This window comes from Gekko japonicus, unplaced genomic scaffold (assembly GCF_001447785.1).
Source record: "Gekko japonicus isolate JY-2015 unplaced genomic scaffold, Gekko_japonicus_V1.1 scaffold59, whole genome shotgun sequence".
Taxonomy (NCBI): domain Eukaryota; kingdom Metazoa; phylum Chordata; class Lepidosauria; order Squamata; family Gekkonidae; genus Gekko; species Gekko japonicus.
The window spans coordinates 1,839,694-1,859,866 of record NW_015169174.1 but is presented as its reverse complement, the minus strand read 5'-3'; the positions used below and the strand labels follow the sequence as shown (position 1 = coordinate 1,859,866).

Genomic DNA, 20,173 nt, shown 5'->3' with positions numbered 1-20,173 from the left:
GACCTCTGCTCCATATGCTTATCTAATTCCCTTTTGAAGCCGTCCATGCTTGTAGCTGCCACCACTTCCTGTGGCAGTGAATTCCAAGTGTTAATCACTCTTTGGGTGAAGAAGTACTTCCTTTTATCCGTTCTAACCCGACCGCTCAGCAATTTCATGGAGTGCCCACGGGTTCTTGTATTGTGAGAAAGGGAGAAAAGTACCTCTTTCTCTACCTGCTCTTTCCCATGCATAATCTTATAAACCTCAATCATGTCACCCCTCAGTCGTCGTTTCTCCAAGCTAAAGAGCCCTAAGCGCCTTAACCGTTCCTCATAGGGAAAGTGTTCCAACCCTTTTATCATTCGAGTTGCTCTTTTCTGCACTTTTTCCAAAGCTATAATATCCTTTTTAAGGTGTGGTGACCAGAATTGCACACAGTATTCCAGATGAGGTCGCACCATTGATTTATATAGCGGCATTATGATATTGGCTGATCTGTTTACAATACCCTTCCTAATAATCCCCAGCATAGCATTGGCCTTCTTTATTGCAGTCACACACTGTCTCGACATTTTCAGTGAGTTATCTACTACAACTCCAAGATCTCTCTCTTGATCTGTCTCTGCCAGTTCAGACCCCATCAACGTGTATTTATAGTTAGGATTTTTGGCTCCAATGTGCATCACCTTGCACTTGGCCACATTGAACCCCATTTGCCATGTTGACGCCCACTCGCCCAACTTTGACAGATCCCTTTGGAGTGCCTCACAATCCTCACTGGTTTTCACCACCCTGAACAACTTCGTATCATCCGCAAATTTAGCCACTTCACTGCTTACTCCCAACTCCAAATCATTAATGAACAAGTTAAAAAGCAGTGGACCAAGTACTGATCCCTGTGGTACCCCACTGCTTACACCCCTCCACTGGGAGAACTGCCCATTTATACTCACTCTCTGTTTTCTATTAATTAGCCAGTTTTTGATCCATAAAAGGACTTGTCCTTTTATCCCATGATTTTTGAGCTTGCTTAGGAGCCTTTGATGAGGAACTTTATCAAAAGCTTTCTGGAAGTCAAGGTAAACAATATCTATTGGATCCCCCTTGTCCACATGTTTGTTCACCCCCTCAAAGAACATTAACAGGTTAGTGAGACAAGATCTTCCCTTACAGAACCCATGTTGAGTCTGCCTCAATAGGTTTTGTTCATCTATGTGCCTACTAATTCTTTCCTTAATAATGGTTTCCACCAATTTACCCGGTATCGACGTCAGACTGACAGGCCTGTAATTTCCCGGATCTCCTCTGGAACCCTTTTTAAAGATGGGAGTGACATTAGCTACCTTCCAGTCCTCAGGAATGGAGGCTGATTTTAAGGAGAGATTACATATTTTTGTCAGGAGATCCACAAGTTCACAATTGAGTTCTTTCAGAACTCTTGGATGTATGCCATCTGGGCCTGGTGATTTATCAGTTTTTAAGTTGTTTATCAGTTTTAGGACCTCCTCTCTCGTCACCTCAATCTGACTCAGGTCTTTCAACACCCCTCCCGAACTCAGCGGCTCTGGAGTGGGCAAGCACCTCTCATCTTCCACAGTGAAGACGGAGGCAAAAAATGCATTTAGCTTCTCAGCCATTTCCCTATCATCCTTCAGTACTCCTTTTACCCCTTGGTCATCCAAGGGCCCCACTGCCTCCCTGGCTGGTTTCCTGTTTCTAATGTATTTGAAGAAAGTTTTATTGTTGGTCTTTACATTTTTTGCTATATGCTCCTCATATTCCCTTTTTGCATGCCTGACCACAGACTTGCATTTTATTTGCCATAGCCTGGCTCTGTTGCGGACAGTGGCAGTGCAGGTGAGTCTGGCCCGGACAGTTGCCCTGTCTGCGCATGCACAGACACCTTTTATCTGGGGGGGGGATCTAAACCCCACAATGTATTTTTTTTTCAGTTTTCAGATTTTTCCGCAAACCTAGGAGGCTACCCAGGTTTACAGGAAAACTCGTTTGGGGTGTGTCCACTATCTGCGGATTTAGATGTCCGCACACAGGGGGCATGTTGAGAATTAGATATATAGATTAAAGGTTACATAGCATAATATATTAAGTGTTATAGTAGCAGTCTAGTACAGATGAAAGACAACAGTAATGATTTCAAGTTATATGTGTGTGTTTCTTTAAATGGTTGGTAAATGTCAGAACACTCCTTGGCATTGCCCTTCTTTGGGACTGGACTGTAAACTGACCTTTTCCAATCCTGTGACCACTGTTGCGTTTTCAGTTAGAACTGGTTATGGAACAACGGATAGGTTTAGCATCGGAAAAGAAGTACGACAAGGATGTATAATGTCACCCTGCTTATTCAATTTATATGCAAAGTACAGCATGCGAAATGCTGGCCTGGATGAATCACAAAGCGGAATTAAGATTGCTGGGGAAAACATCAACAACCTCAGATATGCAGACGATACCACTCTAATGGCAGAAAGTGAAGAGGACCTAAAGAGCCTCTTGCTCAGGGTAAAAGAGGAGAGCGCAAAAGTGGGCTTGAAGCTCAACATCAAAAAAACTAAGATCATGGCATCTGGCCCCATCACTCCTTGGCAAATAGAAGGAGAAGTCGTGGAAGCAGTGACAGACTTCACGTTCCTGGGATCCAAGATCACTGCAGACGGTGACTGCAGCCATGAAATTAAAAGACGCCTGCTCCTTGGGAGGAAAGCAATGGCAAACCTAGACAGCATAATAAAAAGAAGAGACATCACCCTGCCAACAAAAGTCCGTATTGTCAAAACAATGGTATTCTCAGTAGTCATGTATGGCTGCGAGAGTTGGACTATAAGGAAGGCCGAGCGCCGAAGAATAGATTCTTTTGAACTATGGTGCTGGAGAAGACTCTTGAGAGTCCCTTGGACTGCAAGAAGATCAAATCAGTCAATCCTAAAAGAAATCAACCCTGACTGTTCCCTGGAAGGCCAGATACTGAAGCAGAAGCTCAAATACTTTGGCCACCAAATGAGAAGGGAGCACTCACTGGAGAAGACCCTGATGCTGGGAAAGATTGAAGGTCAAAGAAGAAAGGGATGGCAAAGGATGAGATGGTTAGACAGTGTTATCGATGCAATGAACATGAAATTAAGCAAACTCTGGAGCACGATGGAAGACAGGAAGGCCTGGCATGATGTGGTCCATGGGTTCGCGAAGAGTCGGACTTGACTGTGTGACTGAACAACAACAACAAAATGTCAGAAGAACAAGGGGGGTGAAAGAGGGAGATGAGTGAGTGAGGTGATTGGTTGGTGACTGAGAGTGTGTGCAGAGCTAGGAAGAGTGTGTGTGTGGAGAGAGAGAAGGCAGAGTGTTCAGTTTGAAGTTTGGAGTTTGAAGTCAGCAGGTGTCAGTTGTGGTCAATCTACACAGAGTCTGAGAAGTAGTTTCTAACTAGAATCATATAGAAGTGCTGTGAAAGGCATTAAAATTCTAAAGGAGAAAGAAAAGTACTTCAGGGGACAATTTAGGTAATATCTAATATAGTCAGAGTATTTTAAGAGTGTGAGGGGAAAAGCTGACAGAGACCTGAGTAAAAAGTGAAAGATTTTACTGAGCAACTTAACCCAGAGTCTCATCCTCAGAACCACATAGTTCAACGAAGGAGCCTTAGAGCATCTGCACAATACTGTGGGAAAGGTTAATTAAAGACTGGAATTAAATTCCTGGTGGCAGCGATAGATACTTTGAGCGAGAGAAAGAAACAACAAGAAATTTAAAACTACATCACATCTAACCACAAAAAATAAGAGAGAGGTACTGTCACACAGGGAATACAGTCTTCATTAAAACCCTCATGGGCCTGTTCTTCCATGAAGCAAGGGCACACTAGCACATGGTAGCAACTGAACTCTAGTATCTTCTAAGAGGAGATAACTCTCACTCAGGGGTCATTTCGTAGAAAAAGAGCTAGGGGGACTCATTAGCATAACTCATTAGCATATGCCACACCCCCTGACATCACCGGAAGTGTGTCCTCCCCACAGCCGGCGGCGACCTCCAGTGGGCACCAGCAGGGAGCTCCAGGCCCCGCCCTCCCGCACCTCACCCGGGGGTTGGCGTCCCCCCGTGTCCCCCCCCAAATGACCCCTGCTCTCACTGGCTTACAGAAGTCAATACCTAATGCACTACTGCTTGTACCAAAGTCTCACTGAAACCAATAGGATTTATGTGCTGAATTAAGATTTTGTTTACCTACAAAAGAACAAGTAGATACCAAATGCCACCTTAAATTCAATCTCATACTGAAAATTAGGGGTCCCCAATATAGAATCATAGAATTGGAAGGGATCTCCAGGGTCATCTAGTCCAACCTCCTGCACATTGCAGGAAATTCACAAATTCCCCCACACACCTCCAGTGACCACTGTTTCATGCCCAGAAGATGTAGTTCCCATGGGCGCTATGGTGTTCACCAACATCTTTCCTGGTGCCTGCCAAGTATTTTTAGAAAGTAGGTAGGGCCAAGTGGTACATTTATCCAGCATGGCTTCTCATTGGCTGTGCAGATTCAAAGAAAACTGCTTCAACAGCAGCTGCCACCACAGCACAAGGAGCGCACAGCACTGTGTGACTGAAAGTAAGTCATGTGTACAAGTGAGAAAATATTTTTAAATAAGTTAATTTTAAAAGGCATCTTGTTAAGCAGAGCTTGTGCCTGAAATGTTGAAGAGCTAGTGTTAGATTTATGCATAACCTCACTCCCTGACATTTTGTGGTTGGCTCCACCTCCTTTGGCAGCCATTTTGCAGTCATTTTGCAGTTACACCCAGTATGGTATGAAATAATTCCAAAGGTGCCTACAAGCTCAAAAAGGTTGGGGGCCTCTGTTGAAAATGAAAGACTATATCTTGCTCTGTCTCAACCAAAATTGCAGCTTAAGACATAGTAAGCTAATTCTTAGGTTAGCAGTAGAAACATGAACTGGACACTAACCCCAAAGAACAACAAAGAAGTCTGCAATCTGAGATTTGCTAGCCATTCCATCCATCAAGCAAGAGACTGAATAGAAGATGTCTGGTTCCCCATTAGCCGTGGAGGCTAACAAGGAAGAAAGCTCTTTTCATGCATCAGTGGAAAGAACTCAAAAACCAGAGGGCACAGAATAGATTAAAAACAATGGGCAGAAATGCACAGTAAGGTACTGCTTTTCAACAATTTCTTTTCCTATCCTAACAAGCCATGCTACAACAAATTATACTGAAGGGGTATTAAACACTGGCCATGAGTGGACTTGAAGTTCCATGCTACTCAAACCAGAACAGTTGCCACAGGGTAGCTTTTCAAATACCCAATACTTTTTAATATCAGTTCTACGATATAGTTTTTAAACAAGCTAATAATGCATACAACCAGATGCCCCATTAATTTTCAGGAGCACATGAAGTATGCCTTATAGCAATTCAAACCTACTACCTTTACCCCTAGGAATTTAAAGCAACTATTCCCTTCCCATTGTCTTAAGCATCCTTCTCAGGCACAAAAGTAAAAGGCACATTTTTGCTTTCCGTCAGAAAATCAGATAAGTAAGTAGTGCAGAGTAGTGGCAAGTAGTGCAGAATTGGAATTTCTTTTTCAACATACTTGTCTGTAACTATAAAACATGAAGAATCCTGATATGGTGCACAGCAGAAGCAAAGGAAGACTAAGGAACAAGTGCACCAAGAAAGGTCTTCTCACTTATCTCTCTCCTTTCCCATGGAATAGCATTGTTAAAATTTAAAAATCAAAAAGCAATGGGGGGGGGACTGAACCCCCTTTGCGGCTGTTAATGCATGGAGGAATCTTTAACCTGGCCCTGAGGTCTGGCCAGGCTAGTGTTTCCAGGTCTCCTTTACTGCCCGGGGCTCTCTCTTTCTCTCTTTTTCTATTTTGCTCCTCAATCCCCCCATCCCTTTCCGGCACTTTGTCATCATTATAATTTGACTGCATTCCTGGGCATGTGACCCAGTTTATACAAGAAGCACACACAGATTTCCATCTCCTACAAACTTGCCTACAAGTTTACCATCAGGAAAAGACAGGGAACCAGTTTGCAGTCGCTCTGCTTTTACCCCCTGCTCTTACCCAAAACTGCAAACAATTATGGCTCGTAAAAATAAAAGAAGGAATTGTGGCTTTCAACATGAATTTTACAACAGAATATTTTGGACCAAATATGAATCCCCAACTTAACAGTGTCAGGTGAGAAGAAAGGACAGTATGTCATTTATCTTACACATTCCTGCACATTTCTGACCACTGCTCAGCATCAGGGGATTCAAAAGACGTAACACAACCTCTCCTCTACAATTCAAATGAGATGGCGAATACAAAGCCCTGAAGAGTCAGGTATGGTGCAATACCTTGATCCTTACCTAAATCCATTCCAAGAAATCAGACTCTGCACATATATTCTGATTAAGTCATAATTTAAAATGTGCCCCATATCTGCATAATAATGTTGCAATTCTATTCACAGTGACCTGGGACTACAAGCTAGTGCTGGGAGACTGCTGCTAGGCCCCATGGCATTCATGCTGTGGGGTCCCACACAATGGTCCATTTTATCAGTTCTGGTTCCACGTTCCAGGGGTTCTGGACACAGAGTGTCCGGGAGTCCCCTCCTTTCCTCTGTCCACCTGCCCCCCCCATTTGTGCCTCCCTTCCCACCCACTCATTCATATGCCCCCGCCTGTGCATCTTTCCTGCACCCACTTGCAAGCCCTCTCACTTCCCACACTCACACACCCTATGTGCCCTTTCACCATCTGTGCTGGGCAGTTTGTGCGGCTGGAAAAGCCACTCTAGCCGATGCCGGACAGCACATACAGCCAGGAATGTTGGTGACAAAGCACCCACAAGTGAGCAGGCTGAGGAGGAGCAGGTGGTGGTGGCATCGGTGGCAGTGGACCCCACCCAGAACCCCAGGCCCCAGCAGCTGTCCCACCTCGGGAAATGATGATCTCAGCCCTGCATTTTGTCCACCACGTTGTTTAACATCTTAATTAAATCAATGAGAGAGATTTTCTAGAGATTTGGAATCTGGTGCCACCAATATGCAAATGATACCCAGCTCGATTTCTCCCTAACTGAGAAGTCAGGTGGGTTTAAAGAGATTGTGAACAAACACCAAGATGAGGCAACAGGTTGGATCAGGGGGGCTAATAGACTGAAGCTCAGTCCAGGACAAGACAGTAGTGCTCTTGATCAAAGTCAAAACTGCTCAAGGATTGAGAAGTCAGTCTGCCCTGAAGGGTGTTGCACTCTCCCTTGAAGGAGCAGATTTGTAGTTTTAGGATGCTGCTGAATTCTGGTCTACTGACAGAGGCTCAGGTCTCCTCTTGAGCACATAATCCTTTTATCAGCTTCAGGTGATATGCAACTATAAGCATTCCCCAAAAAGCATATCTCGCCACAGTAATCCATGCTCTGATTACATCCAAGTTAAGATTACTGTAATGCATTTTATGTGGAGCTGCCTTTGAAAACTGTCCTGATATGTCAACTGGTCCAGGCTGTTGTCAAGATCTGGATATAGAGATTGCATCACCCAGTACTGCAAAAGCTGCCTTAAGTGCTCATTTGTTTGGGGGCAGAATTCAAACTGCTAGTCTTACCAGGACAGGATACCTGAAGGACTTTCTCCTCCACAGCTCACCAGTAGATCCCTCCTCCTAACCTCCTTGTGTTCCTCCTGCCTGCAGCAAGAAATGGGGTAGTAAGCAGAGACAGGCTTTTTTGGCAGAGGCACCTCATGCCTGAAACATTTGAGAAGTTTTTGTTCCATTTACACAGCTACAAGGCAGGTAACTCCTTCCCAGGCTGTGCCTCCTGTTTCTCTTCTATATCTCCAATTGAGCAAGCACACAAATATCTCATGAGACTTTTCTGCTAGTAAATGTGCAAGTTTTTCAAGCTTCTTTAAGTAGCCTGTGCACTCTCCCCAGTAGAAAAGTTATTACCTTCCACTGCTTCCTCCAAAAGCTGGTGCTAGCAAAGCACCATGTTAGGATGTTTACAGAGACAGGACTGCACTTGAACCAAATAAGAGTGCTGGCCTATCATACCCTCAGGCATTCTGCAGTCCCCATTAGGAAGAGGAAGAGGCTTTTTAATCTATCATTTATCCATGCTGTCACTCCAAAGAGCTCTCTGCTCGGCTGGGTTTCAATATAGCTCAAAACTATTTAGTTATTTTCTAAGGGTCCATATTTAAGCAACAACACAGTACAGATGCCCCACAGTGGAAGATTCCACAAAAAGGCAATGCAGAGGACATAGCACAAAGAGAAAATATTTTACTTCAGTTTTTCTCTTCGGATTGCAGGTTACTTGTGGAATGATTCAAAGCAGTAACCAAACATGTTAGGAAGGAAGACAGGTTCCCTATATTAATCTTGAATCTTTGTCTATTAATTTGTGTATTACAGCTTGCAATTAAGGTCAATTTATTCCAAATGTCACAACAGACAGACAAGAGTAGGTTTGTTGTATATATCTAAGGACAGTGAGGGTGTACATAATTGTGTATCACTTGGCATGACATGGTAAATGCCAAACTCAACTTCTTCTGCATTAATTGTTCTGTAACTATAAACCAAAATTAATCAGTCACTTGGATCATGAAGCAATCCTGATACGTAGGAGTTCTGAGAGCCAATGAAATAGCCAACTTCCTTCTCCCTCCTTATTTCCAACCCAACCATCACATTTTGAAATGTATCTTCACAATAATTGGTGCTGTAATTTTTCTTGGAGCTGTTACTTTAAATTAGTATGCAATCTCCTAAATGCAGGTCCACAATCCTACTGAACATGGAACATCCCAGTGATCCTCCTCTGCACATTTAATAGGAGTGGTACACATTATAGAACAGCTTTGCACATTCAGCCCCTGCGAGTTCCCTGTAAGCACAGAAACAAAGTGCCATCTGCATCTGATCTTAGAGCCACACTAGCTGTGTTTGCCATGGGGACACTGCTACCATTTTAAAGTGATTTCAAAATACCACAAGTGCCTGATCAAGATCTGGCCCACAGTGCAGCAGGCTGAGGCATTCTTGTCCCCCCTCCCCTGGAGGCTGTTTCAGCACTTGAAAAGTGTGAAGGGGGAGACAAGAGCACCTCAGCCCTCTGAGCTGCAGGCCTAATCGGGCCCTCATGACATTTTAAAATCATGTAAAAATGGCAGCAGTGGCCCTTTGGCAGACACAAGAACGTCACCATGTCTAGTTTAGCCCTATGTCACCAGATGTTATCCCTGCCCCCAAATTTGCACTGCAGGACAGCCTCCAGCAATTTGGATCTGTATTTTTTTATAAAATAAATAAACCTAACCCACTTCCAACTGTACTTGAATAGCTTCTAATAATCGATACATATTCTACAGTAAAATACACAGAAACAGCAGCAACAATACAGCCGGTTCACATAACCTCCACCCAAACAGGAAATGTATAAATTTACCCCCAATTGTAAGAAAATGAAAAATTAATGTATGTAAACTTTGGAAAATTGAAAATAAAACAATTTTTTTAAAGGGAAATGTATAAATTTGTAAGCCCAAGAAACACAGCAAACCAAAACCAGTGGAAATTGAAGAATCCCTTCCAGAAGCCACCACTTTAGAAATCAACTAACGAACAAAATCACCCTGCAGAAACAAAACCATCTTGCAGATTCTGCACACTTCCTCTAATAAGCCATTCCACAGGATGGGTCTACTATCAAAAATCCAAATCTACTGGAGAACCGGAAGTGGACTAGCGATGGTGGTTGCTCTCTCCGACCCGCGGAGGAGCGATTAGCACACCAGCAACATGGAGGGGTGCCACCTCAAGTGGCACCTCCACGGAGCTCTCGGGAAGGGCTCCAAGCCAGAGGGCTTTTGAGGGTTAACCTCTTCAATGGCTATTTGCCGGAGAATAGAGGCTTCCCTCCGCCCTGATGGTCCGGTTGCTGAGTGGCCTTCGGGCATAAGCTAGTTCGACTGGGGCAAGCGCGAGAGATCCAGCGGAATAACGATGATTGGGAGCGAGGTCTGATTGAAGACCGACAATGAGTTCTGAGCGGACTGATTGATAAGCAAATCCCCCCCCCGGGAAAGCGGAGAGCAGGGAGGGACGCCTCCTATGCGCATAAAGAGTCAAGCGAAGCGAAGGGGGAGAGGGGGGAAGCAAACAGCAATTTGTTTTGAGAGACTTATCTGAGAGCCTGCTGTGAAACGACGAGCCCTTCGAGCCTTTGTATAACGGTTTGAATTTGTAAACAAAATGGGAAAATGGCGGCGACACGAGGAAAGTTAAAACTGAAATCGGGTAGTCAGAGCCCAAGGCAAGAGGAGGGAACTGACGTCATGAAGCTGCTAGCAGATATGCTAAAGCCGGTGGTAGAGCAACTCGGTGGTATTAACCAGCAGCTGACCTCGTTGAATCAAAACTTCTCTTTACAGCAGCGTCAGTTGGCAGAAACAGACAAGAAAGTGGAACAAGTAACAGGAAAAATAGTAGAGATGGACACCGGTAATAAAAAGATGAAGAAAAGAGTGGGAGAAGTTGAAAGAAGGCAAAACCTTCTAGAAAATCATTTGTTACAGCTCTAAATGGAAAAGGCTAACATGATTCTTAGGTTCCAGGGGGTCCCTGAAATCGAAAAAGATTTGAAGGAGACTCTGGCCAAGGCTATCACTTCAGTTACAGGCTTATCGGCGGAAGAAATAGTAAAAGATATGGAGACTGTCTATAGGGCATACTCCAATTATATTTAAAAAAATAGCTTGCCTGGAGAGATTATGGTAAGATTTGCAGGAAGACAGACCAGAGATGCCATATTAAAAGCAACTTCAGCAACCCCGCTGAAACTGGGAAATACAATTATTAAGACTTTAAAGGACATTCCATTTGAAATTCGTCAAAAAAGGAAAGCTTACAAGGATTTAATTTATTTTCTTCAAACCAACGGAATTCAGTACAGGTGGGGGATCCCCGAGGGTGTCATCTTTAAAATCAATGATAAAAGAGAGAAGATTGATTCCATTTTTAAAGCCAAGGAATTCTTGAGACGCCAGCTGGGAACGGGGGAAGAATTTAAGGAGGAAGAAACCAAGTCAAGTGACTCAGCAACCTCTGGATCGGACGAGGACTCTGCAGCTGAAGCGGCTATGGGTGCGACGAAAACTGTGTATGATTTTAGAGACAGAAAGCCAAAGTAAGGGCAGAAAATTGCTCTTTGAAGAAATGAAGATGCTCAGAAAGTCTTCTCAAGATAACTAATTTACTAACATAGAAGCAGTGCAAAGCAAGAACTCTACAAGTATATTGCCTTATTAATAAATTTAATACTAACATTTAGTTTAACTGGGTTATGATCTCTCACTCTTGGGTTTTTAGTTAGTGTGGGTATCTTTCCTTTATCCATAGATGTAGTCCCTTCCCTTTTTTTCTTTGTAGTTTTGTAGTCTATTGAAAAACAATAAAAATACCTTTTCGGGGGTTTCCAAAAAAAATATATCCAAATCTACTAACCAGGAAAGCTACTGGGGGCCATCATGACACCGTAGGCACTACTTTGGGAGCCCCTGGTCTATGTTATAAGAAAATCTAGCCACTAATATGTAGCCATTAAGTCGACAAATACCATTCTACTATTATAAAATAGGACATCACCAATACAGTGATTGGTATTAACAGCAAAGAGAGGGCTAGGAAAACCTGCAGACACCTAGGAAGCAAATCTAAGCAAGTCTTTCAAAAGTAAGTCCTATTTTATTCAGTGGGGTTTACTCCCAGGAAAATGGATGCACTTAAATAACTACCCCCCCATTGCCTTCTAGAAGCAATGTACAAAATGATTAAGAAAGCCTTTGCAAGTTTCCAAGTTACTGGCTTTATTGCATCCACTGGTTTTTTAATCGGATGCTTTGCAAACATGTGGCTTTTTATTTCATACTGACTGATTGATATAAGAACAATGTTAATACATTTGATCTCTTTGAACACAAATTACTAATTTTATCTTACTCATCTTTATAACTACTGTACAAAGATAAGCAATTTAATTCCTATTTTAAAGCCTGAAAAAAGAGGTTAAAAAGGAGCTACCTGAGCAAAGCATCAATAAGTTCTCAGCTGAGATGGAGTTTAAGTTCCTGGTCTAATACACAGTTGTCCTCTGTTAGCTCAAGGCCAAAAACAATACAAAACTTTTTTCAAAACTGCAATTTTCCAAACATGACATCAATAACTAGGACTACCACAACTTATCCTCAGCATTTATTTTCTCTTTTCAATTATCTTCAAACAAAGACTGACATAAATCCCATTAGGGCTTCACCAATTTAACATAAGATCAATACACAATAACAGTAAGCAGCTCCCTGCCTTGAATCCACACATGTAATAAGAAAATGCCAACGCTTCATTACGATAGCTATTAATCATCAACATACCTAATTCTAAACATGGTCAAACCTGTGGGTACTGAAATCAATAGACTAGAGCCATGAACACTCAAGACAGTTCTTTCCAGAAACCCGAAAAAAACTCCAAGTTTGGGGGGGGGAAATCTTAAATATATTTTAAAAATGGATTGGGGCATGAACCCTCCTGAAAATAATAGCTGTAGTGCTAGTAGTTTTCAGAAAGAATGCCCTCTGCAGTGGCCATCATGGGGATTGCTAGGCAGCCACAACAGTATTGTTAACCTTCAAGCCTTGGACCGATTTTAAACAAGAGCTGCGCCACGGTTGCACCTCCCTTTGCCCCGCTTCTATTGGTCAATTTTCCACCCGAAGCCGCGCGGCCACATTTTGACCTGCGGCTTTGCCTGATTTTCCTCGCAGTTTTCCAAAAAACAGGATCACGAAACCGTGGGGAAAATTGGGCGAAGCCGCAGGTCAAAATGCGGCCGCGCGGCTTCGAGTGGGAAATTGACCAATAGAAGCGGGGCAAAGGGAGGTGTGACTGCAGCGCAGCTCTTGTGTGAAATCGGTCTCAGTTTCTGTCAGTAAAAAGCAGAGGGAAGAGGCAGGGCCCTTTGAGGGAGGATTCATTGGAACCAGGCCTGACAGCAACCAAAGGGCAACTTGATAACACATGACTTTGGATTGTCAAACTCCATGTGGGGCCTGGAGATCTCCCTAATTATAACTGATCTCCAGACTACAGTTATCAATTCCCTTGTAGAAAATGGCTGCTTTGGAAGGTGGTATCATATCCTATTGAGTCCCCTCTCCTCCCCAAAACCCATCCTCCCCAGTTTCCATCCCCAAATCTCCAGGGATTTCCCAATCTAGAGCTGGCAACCCCACTTGAATAATTCACCCAGGACTCGTTGACTGCTATTATTCAATAGGGGTCAACTCATGAAAAGCCAGCATGGTGTAGTGTGGTGTAGGGTTAGAATTTCCGACTAGGATCTGGGAGACCTAGGTTCAAATCACAACTCTGCTATGGATGTTGGGTAACTCCGGGCCAGTTACACATTCTCAGCTTAACCTACTTCACAAACTGTTGTGAGGATAAAATGAAGGTGAAGAGAATAATGTAAAGTGTTTTGAGTCTCCAAAGTGGAAAAAGGTGGGGTGGAAACCGAGTAAATAAATGACAAAAGATGCAGGGCAGATAAAAAGTAAGTAGGCTGGTGGGTAGGAAGGAGAAAAGGAAGTATGGGAAGGTGAGGATATGGAAACTGCCAGGAGGAGGAAACAGTATGGGAAATAATCACATGTGGCAACACTACTGCCCTAGTATGCACTTAAACTAAGCAACCCCCTCAATGAGTACCTCTTATTGAATGCAAAATGCAGAAACCCTAGCCATTTCCACAGCTCACACTGTCATATCACTAATTACCCAACATTATAATAAGAGGAATCAAAATTTTAAAAACGCAAGACCAAGTCTTCCATACTTTCTCCAAAAATTGTACATTCTCTATAGCCATCTGAAACTTTATTATTTGGAAACAAAAGCAGAGGTCCTGTCAGCTACTGCACCTGTTGAGTTCTACACCTGACCCTTCCTGCATCTAGTGTAGAAATTACTCTGAATGAAAAATACAAAATTCATTTCCCCAGAAGAAAACATAATACAATACAGCAAACAGGCATTGAAAGGTACAACAATCATACAGCTCTCACCCCTGCCAATTTCAATGTAACTTGTGCCTGAAACACTACTGTAAAGCAAGTTTCTCTACATTTTCTATACTACCTCAATCCAAAATCCTTCCTGATCCATTCAGATTTTTTAAACAGATTAGCAGAATTAGATATTTTGGAAAGTGGGCACTTTCACTCAGAGGCAGTTTCCTGCTATATATAAATATATACACCACTGACTTATACTATTGATTCATCTAGCCCAATAAAATCTATTTTGACAAGCAGCAACTCTCTGAGAGCCTAACTACATCTTACATTTCCCTCAGGTCGAGAGATGTGTTCTGTGCACTTCCTAGGCACGCACAGGCCTAATCCAGATAATAACCAGAGCTTATAAAGGTAAAGGTTTCCCTTGCTCGAAAGCCAGTCGAATCTGACTCTAGGGGGCGGTGCTCATCTCCATTTCCAAGCCAAAGAGCCAGCGCTGTCCAAAGACATTTCTGTGGTCATGTGGTCGGCATGACTAAACGCAGAGATGCACAGAACGCTGTTACCTTCCCACTGAAGTGGTACCTATTTATCCACTTGCAATTTCTTGCTTTCAAACTGCTAGGTTGGCAGGAGCTGGGGCTAGAGACGGGAGCTAACTCTTATCATGCAGCACTAGGGTCTTGAACTGCCGAACTACAGACCTGCCCGTCTGCAACTCAGCATGTTAACCTCTGAGCCATCGCAGCCCCTTACAACCAGAGCATGAGAGGGGGTATATTCAGCTGAGGGCTCAGATACCTATATAACCATTATTTATTTATTTTTATTTTACAATGTATACCCCGCCCTATCCCGCCGGAGCAGGCTCAGGGCAGCTTACGCAAGATAAAATACACAGTAACAATCAAAGGCTCATAAAACATTTAAAAACAATTCATTAAAACAATACAATATTAAAGTGCTAGCTTCGTTGTTTGATGTCCCTAGATATCCCTAGAACAGTTTGTGTAGCGTAGTGGTTGTTGGTCTTGCTCTATACCCACTCTGCTAGGAAGCTTGCTGGGTGACCTTGGGCTCTCTCAACCTAGCCTACCTTCCAAGGATAAGACACAATAGCCATGCATGCCACCCTGAACTCCTCGGGGAAGGCCAGGATGCAAGTATACTAAATAAAATAAGTCACAACAGACTCACAACAGCTACTGTGGCTGAAGGCATTTATATAAGTGACACTATATTTTAGTGACCAAAACCAACATTTGAATTTCCTCATACAATTAAGTAGAAAGGTCCACACAAAAAAGTATTTTCTCCTGCTTTTCTATATTGCACTATCGATGTTCTGAAGTGATAAGACTACAGTTATCTTAGGATACCCCTGGTGGGAAATATATGACATCTTGGACCCATCCATCACCAGTGCTCTCTCTAAGCTTACTTAGTGTGAGCTAGCTCACAGTTTTTTAGCCTCCAGCTCACACATTTTTGTCTTAGCACAGGAAGGCTGGCTCCAGCGCAAACTAATTTATACAATAGCCAAATCACTCGCTCACAACTTTAATGCCAGTGAGCTACAAAGTAGGATTTTTGCTCACAAGACTCCACAGCTTAGAGGGAGCACTCTCCATCACCACTGAGAAGAGGCCAGGACAACAAGGCTGACCCAAATGCTGCTTTGACTATGCCCCTAGGCTGACCGTGGCTCCCGTGAACACTGCCCCTACAAAACCAGGATCCGGGGGGGGGGGGGGGCTTGAACCACGCAGAGGTCTTCGTGCCCATAACGAGTTCCGCCCTGAACCCCCACCCAAGCGCGGAGCTATCCAAGCTTCTGGCGGAGTTTCTCGAAAGGACTTCTCTCCTCTCCCTCCCGCGGTCTCCGAAACGCCCCCCCCCCCTCTTCCGCTAACGATGCGGGCGGAGCCTTAGTTAAAGGGGCGCCCCCTTAGTAAGTGGCTAGGCCGCGTCGCCTCGTATTTTCCCAGCTAGCCCTTCCCGGCCTAGGCGCTTACAGGTCGGTGCCGAGCGCACTGAAGCCAGCGTTGAGGCAGGAACGGGCGAGGCGCCGCCAGAGCACATCCCGGGAAGTGAAGCGACAAAGGCGGCGGCAGGTCTGGCCCAGGCGGCCCAAGGCCCGTGCGTCCAGGTACGAGCAGATAAGCAGCAACAGTTCCTCCGGCAGCCCCCACAGCGGACAGCGGTTCTCCTCGGCCTGCGGGGGGCTGCCCGGCCTCCCCATGAAATGGCGGCCCCGTTGGCCCGGGCCCGGCAGCGACAAAACCGGAGCTGCCGCCGCGGGGCCCGGGAAGGCCTCCGCTTGCCGGGGGAGGCCGTTTCTCCCAGCCCGGCCGGTCAGTCACATGGGTGTGTCCCGCCCTCGGTAATGAATTAATTAAATAGCGTGGCGAAAAGTTCAGGTCTTGTCTCTCTGGGGCGGGCGACGATGAGGAAAGGGGAACGGGAACTGAATCTGCCGTGCTCACACATTTGCCTCACCAGACAAGATCGTTGCAAGTTACGATCAACTCTGGAATAGATCAGTTGAAGGCAGGCCAAGTGTTAAGGAAGGGAAATTGTTAAAAAGACATGTGGGCCTGTAAGTATGACTAGGGCCGGACTGAGATGGTAAAAAGGCCCTAGAAAGAGCGTCTTCCTCCTCTCCACACTCCCTCTCCGCGGCTGGAAGACTCCCTGGGCCTGACAGCAACCACCTCGGAACTTGCTTTGGGTTAGGAGACCCAGGTTTGAATCCCCACTCTGCCTTGGGCCAGTTGCGCACGCCCAGCCAAATCTACCTCACAGGGTTGTTGTAAAGATAAAATGGAAAATGGGAGAATGACATACACTGCCCTGAGTTCTTTCATGGAAGAATGTGATAATAATGTACTAAATAAATAATATTTTAGGTGCACTATGACAGTATGGGTATACATTTCAGCAGTGATTGCCAGATGGACATTTCTGAAATAAAGCTCTGCAGTTGCTGAAGTGGTATGTTGCCTCTGAAAACGTGTCCCCATGTTAAAGTTTTAGGTGGAATTATTAACCGGTAGAGACCAACAGCTGAAGCTTGGTTTGACATGAAGATGCTGACTTCTGTATGCTAAGTAACTACTCCATGCATTACATTGACAACCCTGTTCTAAGTTGCCACCATACATTATGTCTCTGCGGAATGTTTCATGTGCATTTAAAACATTTATCCCTCCTATTCCAAAAATATGTCTAATAATAAAGGAAATTTTGATGTCTGAAATAAGATATACTTTTTATGTTCTGCAAAATGAAGGATTCTTATTGTATTTTGTAGCTTATTAATGCTCTGGAATAACAAATGATCCTTTAAAATTAAATGATCCTTATTTCAAACCAATACAATTTTATTGCATATCTGACAGCTTCAAACAACCCAGAGGAACAGACACCCTGTGACTCCAGAGATCTGGTCATGTAGAATAGAAATCCACAGTTTGTATTGTAAGCAAGTGATACGGTTACATTACACCTTCATGTATGTGCTATTGAAACAATGCAGCCTTAACAGTAGTCTTAATTAGAAGACAACATGAGATTGTTCTGGGGCAATGAAGGAAGGGTTGCCATGTTCCTACCTTGTTTAGAAATATCATTTCACAAATAATCACGCACAACAATCACAGAGTGTTGTGGAGAATTATTTAGACAGGACTTTTTCAGCAGTGGCACCTCACTTTTGGAAAGCCTCTTGAGCCTCATCTAGTACCTGCCTTACCGTCATTTAGGCACCAGGACAAACTCTCTCTTTTTTTTAACCTAGGCTTTTAACTGAGGGGTTCCTTCTGTTTAAGATGTTTTTATTGTCTGCTTCTAGCCTGATGGTGGTTTTATGGATACTGTTTTAGGCTGCTGAATCTGGTTTTATGCTGTTTTTATGCTCCTGGCAGGTTTTATGGAAAGTGAAATTATTGATAATTCTTGTGGGTTTTAAAATTACTTTATTGTAATGTTTTTAAAACATGAACCATCTTGAGCACAGCTTCAGAGAGGCAGCATATACATTTTCTAAATAAATAACAATTATGTTTCCCTCATGTACATCCCAGAGAGTTGGCTGTCACGTGCAACAAATAAATTAATATGTATCTTCAGTAACCTCTGTCTACCATCTCTGTATGAGCTGCAGGTGTTGAATGCTGCTTCCCGGGTATGTAGACAAAAATTCTTCCTGAGTTTTCACATATCAGAAGATCAAAGATAACTAATGAAAATTAATAATATACCATACAATGCCTGTCACTATAACAATTGTCTGTATTTGAGGATTTGTGTATTGTAAGGAGCCCCATGTACAAAAGGGCATTGTTCCCCCTATGGTATTTCAGTAGTATAGAGAGAGCCACTCAGTGTCAAAAATGGAAAGCAGTTCTTGCTCTCACTTATGCCCCCAAATGCAATGTTTTTCCTTTCCTCACAGTAGTGAATGGCAATTGTTCACTGCTTTGGAGAGAGTAAAGAGTTGGCTCTCACAGACACCACCTGGGTGGAAGCTAAATCTTTTCCCAGGTAACCCCAGCCTGCTCTGTCTGCATGGCCGCAGTATGGGTCTTGTTTCTTGGACACTCTAGAGTGTGATAGAATATTTGGAACAAGGTTTATATAGATAAATCTCCATCCTGAGCAGAGGTCTGCCATCCTGAGCAGAAGTCTGCTCTTCTAAGCCTTGTGAAGTCAATAGTCTTAGAAGGGTGTAATTCTGCTTAGGATGGCACTATACATGCTGCTCCCAGCACACAGGCCCACACCCACAAAGATTACATATAACTGTATAACAGGCATCCAGAAAGGGTTACAAAGCTAGATAAATATCTATGTGAGGTGTACTTGCAAAGGGAGGGGGAGGATTTGTTTGCTATATTTCCTTTTTAGAACTTATTCCCACAATTCTGGCAACATAACTAGAATTCTACAAGTGGGGAACATGTGAGACTGACTCATGGAGGACTCACAATTCACCTTTCCTGCCCCACTTGCATGTTCACTTACTGTGCTGGCCCCTCAGAGGCCAGCCCAGTCCCCTGTATCACCACAGCCTCCACCTGCCTGACCGAACTAACCAGCCACTCCCCCGACCCACTTGCCTACCAACCTGCAGTGCCAGCACCTCCACCCAGCTGGCTTATAGGGGTGCTGGAGGGGGTGGCTCCCATTCTTCCTCACCTACCTGCCTTCTTGCCCACCTCGCTCGTGGCAGTGACCGATGGGCACAGGACAGCTGCTGCTCCTCCTCCCCTGCCCAGTTAGATCACCTGGTGGCAGGCAGCTGCTCCTTGTTTCTCTAAAATCGCTGCTGAGATCTTGTGCCAGTGTCAGAAAATCTTAGTTTTTTATGCCAAACCTGCAAAGCTATTAGGGGTAGAAAAATCCTTCCTAGCTGCACCTGGCCCTGTGCTGTGGGTTTTTTGATCTACATGGGAGCCAGGTTCAAAATTAGATATGTGGTGAGCTCAATAATCACGACATAAAAGGACAAGTCCTCTTGTGGATCAAAAACTGGCTAATAAATAGGAAACAGAGAGTGAGTATAAATGGGAAATTTTCTCAGTGGAGGGTGGTAAGCAGTGGGGTACCACAGGGATCAGTACTCGGTCCAATGCTTTTTAACTTGTTTATTAATGATTTGGAGTTGGGAGTAAGCAGTGAAGTGGCTAAATTTGCGGATGATACGAAGTTGTTCAGGGTGGTGAAAACCAGTGAGGATTGTGAGGCACTCCAAAGGGATCTGTCGAGGATGGGCAAGTGGGTGTCAGCGTGGCAAATGGGGTTCAAATGTGGCCAAGTGCAAAGTGATGCACATTGGAGCCAAAAATCCTAACTATAAATACACATTGATTGGATCCGAATTGGCAGAGACTGACTAAGAGAGAGATCTTGGAGTCGTAGTAGATAACTCAATGAAAATGTTGAGACAGTGCGGAACTGCAATAAAAAAGGCCAACACTATGTTGGGGATTATTAGGAAGGGAATTGAAAACAAATCAGCCAGTATCATAATGCCCCTGTATAAATCGATGGTGCAACCTCATTTGGAGT

General features: G+C 44.0%; 1 protein-coding gene across 1 annotated transcript in view; it reads right to left on the bottom strand.

Annotated features, from left to right (window-relative positions):
- The window catches only part of FBXW4 (F-box and WD repeat domain containing 4), a 106,047-nt gene extending 89,563 nt beyond the window's left edge, over window positions 1–16,484 (bottom strand). The window contains exon 1 of the mRNA XM_015415939.1: window positions 16,117–16,484. Coding sequence (XP_015271425.1) covers window positions 16,117–16,343 — 227 coding nt within the window. The 5' untranslated portion in view covers window positions 16,344–16,484. The remainder of the gene's footprint in view (window positions 1–16,116) is intronic.
- Window positions 16,485–20,173: the final 3,689 nt, after the last annotated feature.